Here is a 13,021-nt window from a genome sequence, read left to right as displayed (position 1 = left end):
TAAATGTTAATGCGGGCAATTTTTTATTTTTTTTTTTTTTTTTTTGCATTAGAATTGGTTGACTTCGAAGAATACAATTATTGTCAATGATGCCAGAAGTGAAAACAATTTCTGGGTTGTAGTGGCAGCATCGTGGAGAATGGACAGCTTTGATCGATAGAATTTAAGAATGTGTATTCTTTCTAGGGACATAATTTTGACTAATTAATTTCTGATTTATTGAGGTAGTTTAAATTCTAATACAGACTAACGAGACCTGTTGGTTTACATGATGATCCTTATTATTTATCATTGCTTGTCGAAAATTGATAGTTTGACCTTAATAACATTTCGGCGTCAATTGCGTAAACTCTGAGCAGTGTGGCATATTTTATAGACAAGTTTGTCAGTTCCAACTGATTAAATTCATCGGTATTTACAACTTGCTTTTAGACATTCCTTGTCAGAATCAACGATTATTTTGCAAAGTTTTTTTTTTTTTTGTAATACATGTTACAAGATGAGAAATTGAAAAAGCAAGACAAAGAGCTTGGTGTGACACTGAAAATCATACAGCTATAATTGTCAACGAAATGCTGGTGAGAACGGGCATATGTCACCCTTTTATATGTTTCCATATGGATAAAATGAATGAACCTCAACAACTATATTGATCCTAGTCTCCATCTCTTTAAAGCAGTTTGTAAACTTTAACTCTCTGAAACAAAATTAGAAGTAGATCAAGTTCGTCGTATTTGGCGTTAGGGCGGCCCAGTTAAAAGGGCAAGTCAACTATTGGCGAGTTAACTCTTTGGATCATTTCTTTGCATCTCGGATTTCGACCTAAGGGGGAAAAACACAATAAACAAGTTAACAATTGAACAATAATATGTGCAAAATAATACTCATATGTATGTTGTAAGTATGAATATTATTGTGCTTAGTGCCTAGTTTTGATAAAGATGACATTCTGTCTGGTTTAGGTCTGATTGTTATGTTAATGAATAAAGGGTTGTGTCGCATATTGATCCGAGAGACGAAAAAAGAGCGATTAATATGTAAATAAGGGCATAAGACTTAATAGCTTAAGTTTTTGAATTAGAGTTGAGTTCCTAACTTACATATTGGGTTTTTTGGTGGATTCTCTCTCAAGTTGTTTCTCCTTATCAAATTGGTATTAGAGTTTCAGGTTGTGAGACTGAGTTACTTATGGGTAAATGGATTCTTCTCGTAGTTGGACCGATGAAAATTCTCCTCTTGATGGTGAACTGAAGTGTCAGGGAGTTTGGTTGGTATTGGACCAGATGTGCCATGGGTTTGGCAGAGGTCCGGTTGGAGTTAGACCAAAGAGCCAAGGGTTGGCAGGGTTCCAAAATGTAGTTTGGATGTTAAAGAAAAGTAGGTCCATGTTTGGAAGAAAATGTGACCTTAAGTAATAAGGTGGGGTTGCGTTGCTCGAAGAAGGGCTTGTAAATTTGGGTATATTTTGGAGATTACTCATGAAGGGGGAGATTTGTTAGAGTCATGAGTAAAGAGTTGTGTCTCACATTGATCCGAGAGATGAAGAAAGAGCGGTTAATATGTAAGTAAGAATCCAAGACCTAATAGTTTAAATTTTTGGGGTTAGAATTGAGTTCTTGACTTACATATTGGACTCTTTGGTAGACTCTCTCAAGATATTTATCCCTATCACTGATTATAGAGGATGCGCATCTAATTTTATTAGACCAAAATTGTGTTGATGTTAGATGTATTCCAAGAGAAACAAATCAAGTAGCATATACTTTAATTCATCACGGCAAGACTGCCAATCCTTTTAAATCTCTTTGGAAATTTCCTCTAAATTTTATCAAACAATTCGTGCTAGACGATTTTTAATAATTTCATTAATGTTTGGATACCAAACTTATCCCAAATAATATTTCGCTTGCATCACAAACACATTTTTCAACCCACCTTTTTATATTCCCAACCATCTTTTTATCTCACATACATCATATCACAAAAAGTACTACAGTAATTATTCTAAATAATATTTCAAATAATACCCTATCCAAACAAAATGTTTCGTTTGTCTTTCTTATAAAAAAAATTGTGCTTAGTGCCTAAATAATTGAGGGCACGACGGAATTGCCAGAATTCACGTACCAGCTGCCATTTGTGTAGTTAAAGTAGTCAATTTGTCGGTGGAAGATTTTTTTTTTTTTTTTTTTTATTAGTCACACTTGTGCATGTTCCTCCAACCAAAACTCAAAAGTTCCAGTGAAAACTAAAGCTGAGTTTCGTAGACAAACTAATGTGAATTCTTCCCCAAGTTTCAACTGCAATATATGTCAAAAGATCTAATTGATTATCTGGAACCTGCTACCACATTGGCAGCCAGCTCACAGAGTATAGATCATGAAATCGACTTGGGAGATCAAAAAAGATGATTGATACATCGAGGAGGAACTGTTACACCTATTTCGCTAGTATTTGTTTTTGTTGAATGTTTTAGATGATTTTGGATAATCATAATCATGCTCCACTTATTATTATGCAGTGTGCTTTACTTAACTGTTTTATGTTGTACTTAGGCTACTTTTTAGCATAAGAAGTAATGAAAGGACATCTACAAAGATAACATTTGATAAAGAGCAATATTCTTGCTGTTTGTTAAGGAATATGGTTCTTTTCCTAGTAAATGAGCAACTTCTGCAACTTTTAGATCTGTTCTTTTAGAGTTTATTGTTTAATTAAATGGCTAAAAGCTCTGTTTTTAAACTCGGATCAAGTCGGCCGATCCCATCATTGAATCGAGAATTGACCATTTATTCGATTCGAGTTAATTCTAAAAATTAAAAAATTTAAAAGTCGGTCAAATCAGATCAAAATCGGATTTGACCCCGATTTGACTGGGAAAATAAGAATCGAGCCTAAAAAAAAGAAAGTCATGCATGACAACGACAAAAAGCGCATCGTTTCTGTAAACGGCGCCGGGCGCATCATTTTTATACTACTGACATAACTCTAACTCCCTAGAACATTTTCTTCATGACGTTTCAGCTCTGTGGGATCCTCTTAACTTTTGCGAGCATTGCCTTTTAAAGTTTACTTGTCCAAAACTCTTTTTCTTTATTTTGTTAAAGGTCAAAATATTTTTAATATTATGTTTTGCCTCCTAAATTATTAAAAATTATTAATATACCTCAAATATTTCATACTTTATAAATGTTGTCTTAAAGTTTGATGTCATTTTCCAATTAAGTCTATAATTTTAATTCTAAATTAGTTAATGTTCATTAAATAATATAAATTGCTACTTGATTGTTCTAATTTCTTTGTATTTTCTTATTAAATATATTTAAAATATCAAATATATATGAATATACTTTTATTAATATTAACATGTTATTAGGTATTTTACATATAATATTTTAATTTTTAAATAATTTTTATTTATGACGTCATTCGGTTCAATCCCGATCGAATCCGGTTGAACCCATTGACCCCTGACCCCTGAGCTCGACCGAGTCGATACTCGGTTCGATTCTGAAGACATAAGCTAAAAGCTGTGTAATGCATTTTTGCTGGTCCAATCAGAGGGTGATCTGCTCACTTTTCTTTTTTTTTTTTTGGAAATTCTTTTTTGTTTATTGCAATAGAAGCATAGGAGATTTGAGAAATTGAAATCATTCTACAGAAAAATGAAATCACAAGTCAGTTGAACATTGAAACATCATAGTATGTCGATCATATGAAATCAAATTCCAGTTTACTGTGCACTTGCAATTTTTCTTGCTTATGGACGTAGTTCAACTATCTGCTAATTAAATCAGTTATAATAGGGAAGAAAATCTAACAAGGGTTTCCCAAATTTCTTTCTAAAATGCTTTAATTTGTCTACAATAGTTGGGAAAAGTTAATTTTGTAGGACAAAATATGTCATGGTACTGTACCTGTAAAAATGGTCAATAAGGATTTATCTTATGTTTTCCTTTTTTCGGTAAAATAGGATTAATCTTATGTAGTCCAACAGTGCCTACTACTCAATTTGGAACCATGTTTTTCACGGATATAAACAACATACGCTTTAAAATTTTTTATTTTTTTACAATGTATGTAGGAGGGTTCAAATCGAGATCTCTCACTTATACTTCTTCCCCCCCAAAATCACCTAATCCATCCCTCTCCTGACATACATCATTACTGACTAGACATATGTTTACCTATAACCTTTTATGGATGGTTATTTTTTCCTTTTGGCCCATGCAACGAGCCATGTTTTCTTATTGACTCTTGCGTGGTTTCTTGTTTCTCTTGAATCGGAAAAAAAAAAATGTCTGATGCGGAAAAAAAATGTCTAATGCGAAAAACAAGTATCTAATGTTGGGAAATATTGCTATACAATATGCACCATCACTTAAAACAAGAAAGACAACTGAGTCCAGGATAAAATGCCAAAAGAGTACCAAAAGAGGAAATTTCTCTACGTTAGCCTGGGCATCATGATAGAATACTAATTATATCTGTTCCTGGAGCTTGATTCATTCGGTTAGGGGTGAGCAAATTCGGTACGTACTGAATTCATACCCGAATTCAAATTCAATTTGGTAATTTGAAATCGGATATTTGATGATTTGATACAAAAGAGGTATTTACCAAATTCACCGAATTCTAATATGATATGAAATAGGTAATGAGATTATGAATTTGGTAATAACCGATTTCGAATTCGTTTATAAAGAATTGGTTTAGTATTAGTATATACTTCTAATATATTATTATATTATATAGGTAAATGCTATTAATAATAGTTAGTACTAGGTAATGACTTCCCACGCAAGGCGTGGGAACTTGAGACCTGTTAATAAAATTTTATTTGTTATTGTGATATTTTTTAATGGTTGATACAATGCTATAATTCAAAAGAATAAAGTCATTGGAATATTGTACAAGAATTGTTTGGTACCATTTACATATACAGCAGAATGGCTGATTCAAATATATTGCTGAAGTCACTGCAGTGCTACATAAAAGTTGTCTGATATATTCAAGCAGGAGAGCCTGAACATCAAATTGAGACAGAACAGATTTATCACCATTTTTCATGTGCACAACAAATTCCAGAAGTTCTTCTGATGCCCATTCAGTCTTGCCTGGTGAAGAAATGTCTTCACCACCTCCTCTCACAACCGCACCAGCAGATTCCTCTTCATTAGCAACAGATCTTAACCCCACCATAAAATTCGCTAAAAGAGACACCAAATAGCCCCACCATATCATGAGCAAAGTTTAATCAAAAGATACACAATTTTACAGCAAGACAATTTTTAAGACCTAAACCAAACAATCCAATTTTGCCTAGAAAACCAGACATGAAAAGCAAGCATTAATCTATTAAAGATGCAATAGTGTCAAAACAGAATTGATGTTGAAGGGTTAAAGGAATAAAATTAGTTTTGTTCAAATAATTACATTCTAAAGGGAAAAAGAGGTTTATTAGCCAGAAACTTTGGCAACCCAATTCACATTCTCTCCTTGAATGGTAATAGCAGGTATTATGGGTTTTAAAAGAACCAAATAATCATTAGATGCATATGGTGAAAACTCATAAAGAAGTCGAAGAAAGCATTAGTCCAAGCACGCCCACAAAGATAACAAAAAGATAGAAGCTATTAAAATATGAACAAACCAGCAAACCTATCAAGAGAAAAGTTAAAATAACTATTACGACCAATATACAACGAAAACCAATCAGAATGAGTCTGACCAAGGCCTAATTGAATATAAATTACTCTATTTAGTACTTACACCACCAAAATTAAAGGTAATTCTACCTATCAAGAAAGGGGAGCGAGAGAGAGAGAGAGAGAGTACATTGTTAGTGTCTTTGTCATAGCTTTCAATTAGCTTGACAATCCTCATTCATGTCTCACAAAAGCCTTTATTTCCTAGGACACAAGAAAGCAGCATCTTTCACACATCTTTTGCACAAGGCAAAAGGACAGGTAAGACACATGTAATAGGCATTCTTTTGACAAGTGCTACAAATATGCCAACCTGAAATACAACAAAAGGACGAGTGCATGTCAAAGGCTATCAAAACCTGCATAAATATAACACAACAACGTCAAATTGAATATGTCTAACCAAAAACGAAAGAGCAAGCAGAGATCAGTCAACCATATTTTATGAAAAACTTCAGCATAGAAAAACGATTAAATAAAAGCATGAAGTGGAGGGCTCAATTTTCCCAGAGTATACGTTAGCAAGTAATCATCCTTTATCAAACTACATGTATAGTAAATAATGTCAATTGTAAAGAGCATGCTGATATATCAACTTGATCAAGAATAATGTTCAAATGTCATGTCTCGTATGATATACAAATCCCAACCCTTTTAACATGACGAGTCAAGTCATTTCTGCAATTTCCTGAGGTTCTCTTTCCTATTCTTGATATTCCAAAAGTGTGCTTCAGTTGGTGCAAAGAAACTATCACGCAACTGAGGTAAGAAGAGGTATTCAATTTTGTAGCAATTAAAGGTTAGTCTCATTGGACATGTCAATAAGTCACGTTCTTCAGTTTTCAGAGTATCTTAGGTTGTCCGCATGTTAAATTAGTCTCTCGAGAGTGAGTACAATAAGCGAATAAAGCTTTCAAAACTACTCAAGAACAGATAAATTTCACAAAGTAGGTAGCAAAAATCACATATAAACAACTAAAGAGAATAGCACTGCACTTATGCATCTGAACCCTCCAAAACAAATTTAAGGTTAAGTGTGAATATTGTTGCATCCCCGCATCTAACCATGTTTGCAGAAGAGACAGATGCACTTACCACAATTCCATTTGCCCTTTGCACGGCAGAATGCCTCATCCCGATTAACACAAGAAGGATGATATGTCTTGGGGCAACCCCTGAAAAAATAATGAATCAATATCATTTACAAAGAAGGCATATAAGTAGATACAATAAGCATGTGGATCATATTCAACACATTAGTTAATTTCAAGAGGAAATATATTTCAAGTGGAATGGAATTCAATTTGAAAAGCCAGCATACTTACCGCCGGTCACACAGCACAAGGTCCCCCCCATCAAAGCAAATGAAACAAACATCCTCATCCATTACCTTTTGAGTTCTTCATCCAATTTTAGAATTAGTCAAATTTTTAGAATTCTTCCCCCTCTTGCGCTTCTCTCCAGCAGCCTTGCTTGACTCCCCAACACCTGTTTCAGTTTCCAATTCCGTCTCTGCCAGAGCAGATCCCTCCTGAGCAACCATGTCTTCATCTTCCTCATCTTGTGGAACAGACACTGAATCATCTATTTTAGCATTGGATTCAACATCACTAACCCTAGTAGTCACCATTTCAGCGTCAATCTTCTTCTCCATTTCAGTGTCCGCAGTTGGAATCCCCTCCTCCTGAATATTTTCCTTATTTTGCTACCAACAAACTCCAAATCATTTGGCACAGAATTTTCAGGTGCTGCCATTTGCTTCTTTTCATCCATCTCCGCATTGGCTAGAAGAGTTTCCTCCTCCACCACCCCACTCTTACTATCTTCCATTTTTTTATGTCATCCATTGTTGCGTTGCCTACAATACCTGTCTCCTCACTAATACTTATCTCTTTATCCACCTCTTCTTTAGCTGAATTTGGAGGTTCATTATCATCCAATTGTAAACCATGTGAACCCATAATATTTTCACCTTCAGTTACCTCAGCAGCCGAAGTGGATATCTCCATGTCCACCTTAATCTCGATTTTCACAATCTCATCTACTATTACTTCTTTACCGTCAGGTAACTCCTCTTTCTCCTCTCCTGTCACCACTACAGAAGATTTCACGGGTATCACCACCATTTCTGCATCTTGCTCAACTGTGACTGATTCATTAGCGCTTGATTGCAAATTGTCTAGCCAAGCAAGGGGCTTTTCTCCTCCAACCATGGCCACAGCTTCGTCAACCACCACATCATTGCTCCTTGTAGCAACAAATTCGGCACTATCAAGTTGGAAAGAAATAGGTGTGTTAGATGCATCCTTCCCTGCATCACCTACAGTTGTGTTCTCCACTTCAAATTCCCGTCTCAACCACTTCTTTGACCTCTTCAGCCTCTCCAACAGCAGCCACAGACTTGACACCTAGTATAGAGGCATCCTTCCCTTCATCACCAACAGTTGCCTCCTCCACTTGAATGTCCCTTGTCTGAATCACCTTTTTGGCCTCGTCAACTGCAGCCACCAACTGAGCACCTACAGCGGAGGCAGAACTTCCAAGAAAAAGTAAATTGTAAGAATACAGTCCAATCTCAATTATTTTGCTGAGATACGTAGGCAAAAAAACTAATCACATGGGGATTTCAGGATGATATCAAATTGTACGCTTTTAATATAAATCTTTTCAGTGAACGAGTAAACAACATAGATGTCATACAAAAATATTCAAAATGAAATTATTAAAAAGAAAATCAATAAAAAACAACCATTCTGACAGGGAAACATGCAGAAATAAGTGTTCTCAGTTAGACGCTATCAAGCACCTGTAGTTGTTAACTATAAGCTACTTCTCAATTATGACATTGATAAATTTATTCCTATCAAGCTATGAGACTCAGTAGATTGCATCTTTGCTAGAATCAAAGAATTGCACACTTACTAAGTTTTAGGAACAGGACAGAGATGAATTGTAGAAGCTGCTCATTTGGAGTGCCAACTTGAGCAGTAAACAAGTGATCAAAGACTCCACAAATAGATTTTACTGCTGTTTGTTCAATAAAGATAGCCTTATCATCTTTGACCTAATCTTGGATTGCTTATATAACTTTTGCATCATTATTAACGTTGATCAACTCTTGCAAAATATTTGAAGCTTGCTAATTCCAGAACAACAAATCACAAATGCACCATTATTAATAAGAAAAGAAAAAAGACAGGCTTAACAGATTTGCACCAAAGTTAATGAAAGTTTAGAGTTAAAAATATTAGTTATTTTAGGTTCCTTGATTTAAGGCTAGTTTTCAAAGCATTGCATTAGATCAGAAGCCTACTCAATCTAACAAGCACATTAATCAAGAAGAAAGTCAACTGATAGGAATATCTAAGTAACTTTTCGTTGAGACATACATTTAATATTGAATCTGGAAAAAAAAATTTGTTGGCTAATGTACTTGACAAAACATAGAACTTTGGACTACATGAAAACAAGCATGAAAACAAAGTTTCTCATTCAAACTCAAAATGAAAAGGAGCTCAATTCACCAGTTCTGAAAATAAATTAAGAGAGTAAATTATGTCCTAATCAGAACAACAGATTAATGGTGGCAAAATGTGCAACAAGGCAAAACAGAAGGCTATCTATTGATATACGAATTGATCATATTCAGAGAGAGATACCTCCAGAGGCTATCACTAAAAAGGCTTTTAGTCATTTGGATAGCTCCTTATGTATTTTTGCATTACAATCTGAAACATATAGTACAACTGCAATCAATACTGTTAGCTTAAAGAAAAGGCTTTGCAAGAAAAAAAGCTTAGCAGTATCAGTTCGAACCTTCAGCAGCTTGCCATGTGAGGAGGATGTAGCAGACAATAATCCTTCATTTTTTGGCTCATTCCCAACCAATGCACTTTTTGACTCAATTGAAGACAACATATCTGAATCATTTCCAATCTTTTTACAGATTAAAAAAAGTTCAGCCATCAAAATGGAATACTAAAACTTATAGCAGAGAGACAATAAAATAGATATTAATGACTGGTGTTAAAAAGGGGGGGGTGTTCTCTTATTGTCGAAAGTTAGGCCAATTCTAATCATTTCCAAACATATCAATGTTTTGAAAACAAAAAACAAAAAAACAAACAGCAAACCAATCTTTTGTATATCAAACAGCTGTAATTGTTTGATTATCTATAGACATAACATGAAGAAATTATGAAACCTTTTTTTTGCATCGAAGTCCTTGTTAGTTACATCTGTAATGTCCTTTTAGCTAAGCTTCTGTCTATAGAGTGATAATCTGGCACATTAACAGGTTGTGCAGCTTGCATGACCTATATAAGAGGATAAATGAAGCTTAATAAGTAATTGTTACAGAATCTATATGAACCTGCCATGCATGGGAGGATCACTTAGTACATGAAAGGATACAAATTGTTAAACGAAACATGCAAAACCTACCTCCACTACACTGCCTTCGATATTAACTCCACATTAAAAATAGAGTTCAAAAAAGGTTTACAACCTGTACTATACGTATGCAAAATCACTAAAATTGATGTTGAACCCATAGCCAACTATTTTAACGCAAAACAGGAAATCTTTTATGACTTCCGGCAAGGGTGATTTACCATATATATAGATTGGAAGTGAAACAAGGTATAAGATGCTTAAAACCATGAAACTTTCCATAAATTTCTGTTAAATTATTGTGTTTTTATGAATTTTGATGCATTACATGGTTAAAAGAAATTACCTAAGCAACGCAAGAAAACAACCCAAAAATAATGAAATTGAAGTTCACCTCAGGAAATTTCCCTTCCTCTCCAAAAATGGTACAAGAAAGACAGTAGCAGCTGCATAGACCTACACAATGAAGAAACCCAAAATTATTTAAGGAAAATGATAAAGCTGAACGAAGAAACAAAGAAAGGCCAAAATTTTGTTTAAGTAGAAGGGAGCATCCACTTGAGCTTTAGCGGCAACCTTTTACTTGAAAATTGAGAGTACTGCAAATCCTTCAATCAGTAATTGAATAAGAAATAGAGATTTTTGTATCAAGATAAAAACGGAAAAGTAAATAGCCAAATTTGATTCGAAAAGCTAAAAATTAACATCAACATCGGAAATGATACTTACAAAAAAAAGTCACCACTGGAGCGCACAGCAATCTTCCAGCATAATTGAAGTTTTCACAATCTTAAATAGTGCTTATGTTAAACAAGACAAAAACCTGTGCTAAAACAAATACTAATAAATTTTGACAAAAGTAAATAAAAAAGAAGGAGAAAAAAAAAATCAACGGTAGCCAAAAATAACGTGAACAAATTAGAGCAAAATTCAAAATTTTATCTGTTCCTTTGCATTTCATATCAAGTTTATCAACTCAACATACAATAATTATCTCATCCATTTCAAATTCTAAAGAGAACTGTTACCATTTTTACTTGCTGCTTTCTCACTAAATAGCATCGAAGTACAAAAACCCCTAACGCCCATTAACGCTTCGATAAAAAAGTGTGCAAAACAAATAAGATACTCAAAAGGGAAGAAATAAAAGAAGGATGGAGAGAGGAAAAAGGAAAGCTAACCAGCTTGAGCTGGGGGGAGCGGCTTCGAAGGAAGATTAGCCGTCGGCTTGGATTGCTGCTGCTGAGCAGCTGCAGGAGCTGGGGTTTTCTTAGCTGCGGCCACAGGAACCTTCTGAGCAGCAATTAGCTGTGATGGGTCTTCAGTGTATTGCTCACAACAAAGCGATATTTCGGAGTATTGTACTTGTTCTTGTCTTGATTGATTAGACGCACCCTAGCTCGGTAGTCCGTCTTTCCCTCTCTCCTTCTCTTAAACGAGACTTGGTAGTGCTTGAAGTAAGCTTTTGTTTTCTGGGCTTTAACAAAAGCCATTGCTACAGCAGTCGGAGCTGTTAGCCACGGGGTGAGGGCGGTGTTGAGGGTGGGGAGTGGACGGGGGCATCGGGTGAGAGAGTGGGTTTGGTAGGTATTGGTTTGATAATGCGTAGTATATCGTCTGATAAGTGATAAGGTCGACAGAATAAAGGCATAATTGGCTTGAATTAGTAATGGCCGACAGAATTCAGAGGGAAAACGTAAAAAGCTATTGTAAAATGACACTATTAGACATGAGTTGAAAATATATAGTCCATTCAATGAATATTTTGAGGGACGAAAATGTAATTAAACAAGAGAAAATGAGCTGGCTGATAGAAATCAACATCACATCTCATTAATGCTTCTTGTAAATGCTGCAAAACAGCCGATGTTCCACTGACATTCGGCTAAGCCTTGCAACAAGCAACAAGCAGTTCCAATAGCTCTTGAACAGAACAAACGAATTGCAATGAATACTAACCAAAAGAACAACCACAACCAAAAGACTTTAAGGACAAAAATGGCCCTGAAGTGAGCAGATGAAATTTTAAGGACAAAAATGCCCAATGAACAGGAACCCAAAACCCAATGAACAAAGTGCTTCTTATGTATATGTAAGGACATTTCTAATGACTTCCAAATTATTATGTTTACCATAATTCTTCATTTTTTTTCATGATTGTTTGGTCTATGACCTTAAATGATGAAAACATCATTTAATTCAATAATTTAGTTGAATTTATTTTTTATCTTTCCCAAAAGTGTAATTTTAATTTTAATTCAGATTCAGAAGTTTAATTGGAGTTTAATTCTCAATCTTTTAATTCAAAATTGGAGTTTAATTGGAGTTTTAATTCTCCATTCTTGATTTAACTCCATTTTTTATTCGAGTTGAATTTTAATTTTAATTCAGAAATCTAATATTTCTAAATCTATGAGTTGCGATTATTATGTCTACAATAATTCTTCATTTTTTTTAATGATTGTTAGGTCTATCATCATATAATTCAATAATTTAATTGAAGTTTATTTTTAATTTTTTCCAAAAGTTTAATTTAATCTTCATTCAACAGTTTAATTGGAGTTTAATTCTTTAAAAAAGTTAATATTTTTAATTGAATAATTTGGGAACATCCATTATCATTTAATTTAACTCAAGTTAATTTCAAGAGGAGATATATTTTTTTCTTCCCACTCCACACAACTATGCATACAATCAATGTGGGGTCCACGGCCCACAAGCAAGAAAGCAGAAATCTCCAACGTATATAATATGTGAAGGAGCCTAAACCACAATGAGAAACAGAATGTTGCGGTGGAATGTTATCATGGGCTCCACAGTCCAAAAGCAATAAACCAAGAGTGCAAAGTACAAAGCACAACCATCACAAATTGCACTCGAACGTACAACATCCTCAAGCATGGAGATGCACACGAAATCCC

General features: G+C 34.5%; 1 protein-coding gene across 1 annotated transcript; it reads right to left on the bottom strand.

Moving 5' to 3' along the window:
- Positions 1-4,882: 4,882 nt before the first annotated feature.
- Positions 4,883-11,593, bottom strand: LOC113690340 (uncharacterized). Its single transcript, XM_072050075.1, has 9 exons — positions 11,495-11,593; positions 11,282-11,408; positions 10,495-10,556; positions 9,525-9,644; positions 9,368-9,436; positions 7,034-8,244; positions 6,804-6,883; positions 5,839-6,021; positions 4,883-5,210 (listed from the first exon to the last, which is right to left on the bottom strand). Exons 1-5 carry the CDS (start codon positions 11,591-11,593, stop codon positions 9,395-9,397), a joined length of 450 nt encoding a protein of 149 aa, XP_071906176.1. The 3' UTR covers positions 4,883-5,210; positions 5,839-6,021; positions 6,804-6,883; positions 7,034-8,244; positions 9,368-9,394.
- Between the last annotated feature and the right edge of the window lie 1,428 nt (positions 11,594-13,021).

The sequence above is a fragment of the Coffea arabica genome, chromosome 5c (assembly GCF_036785885.1).
Source record: "Coffea arabica cultivar ET-39 chromosome 5c, Coffea Arabica ET-39 HiFi, whole genome shotgun sequence".
Classification (NCBI taxonomy): domain Eukaryota; kingdom Viridiplantae; phylum Streptophyta; class Magnoliopsida; order Gentianales; family Rubiaceae; genus Coffea; species Coffea arabica.
The sequence above is the reverse complement of the archived record's forward strand: the minus strand, read 5'-3'. Positions and strand labels throughout refer to the sequence as shown.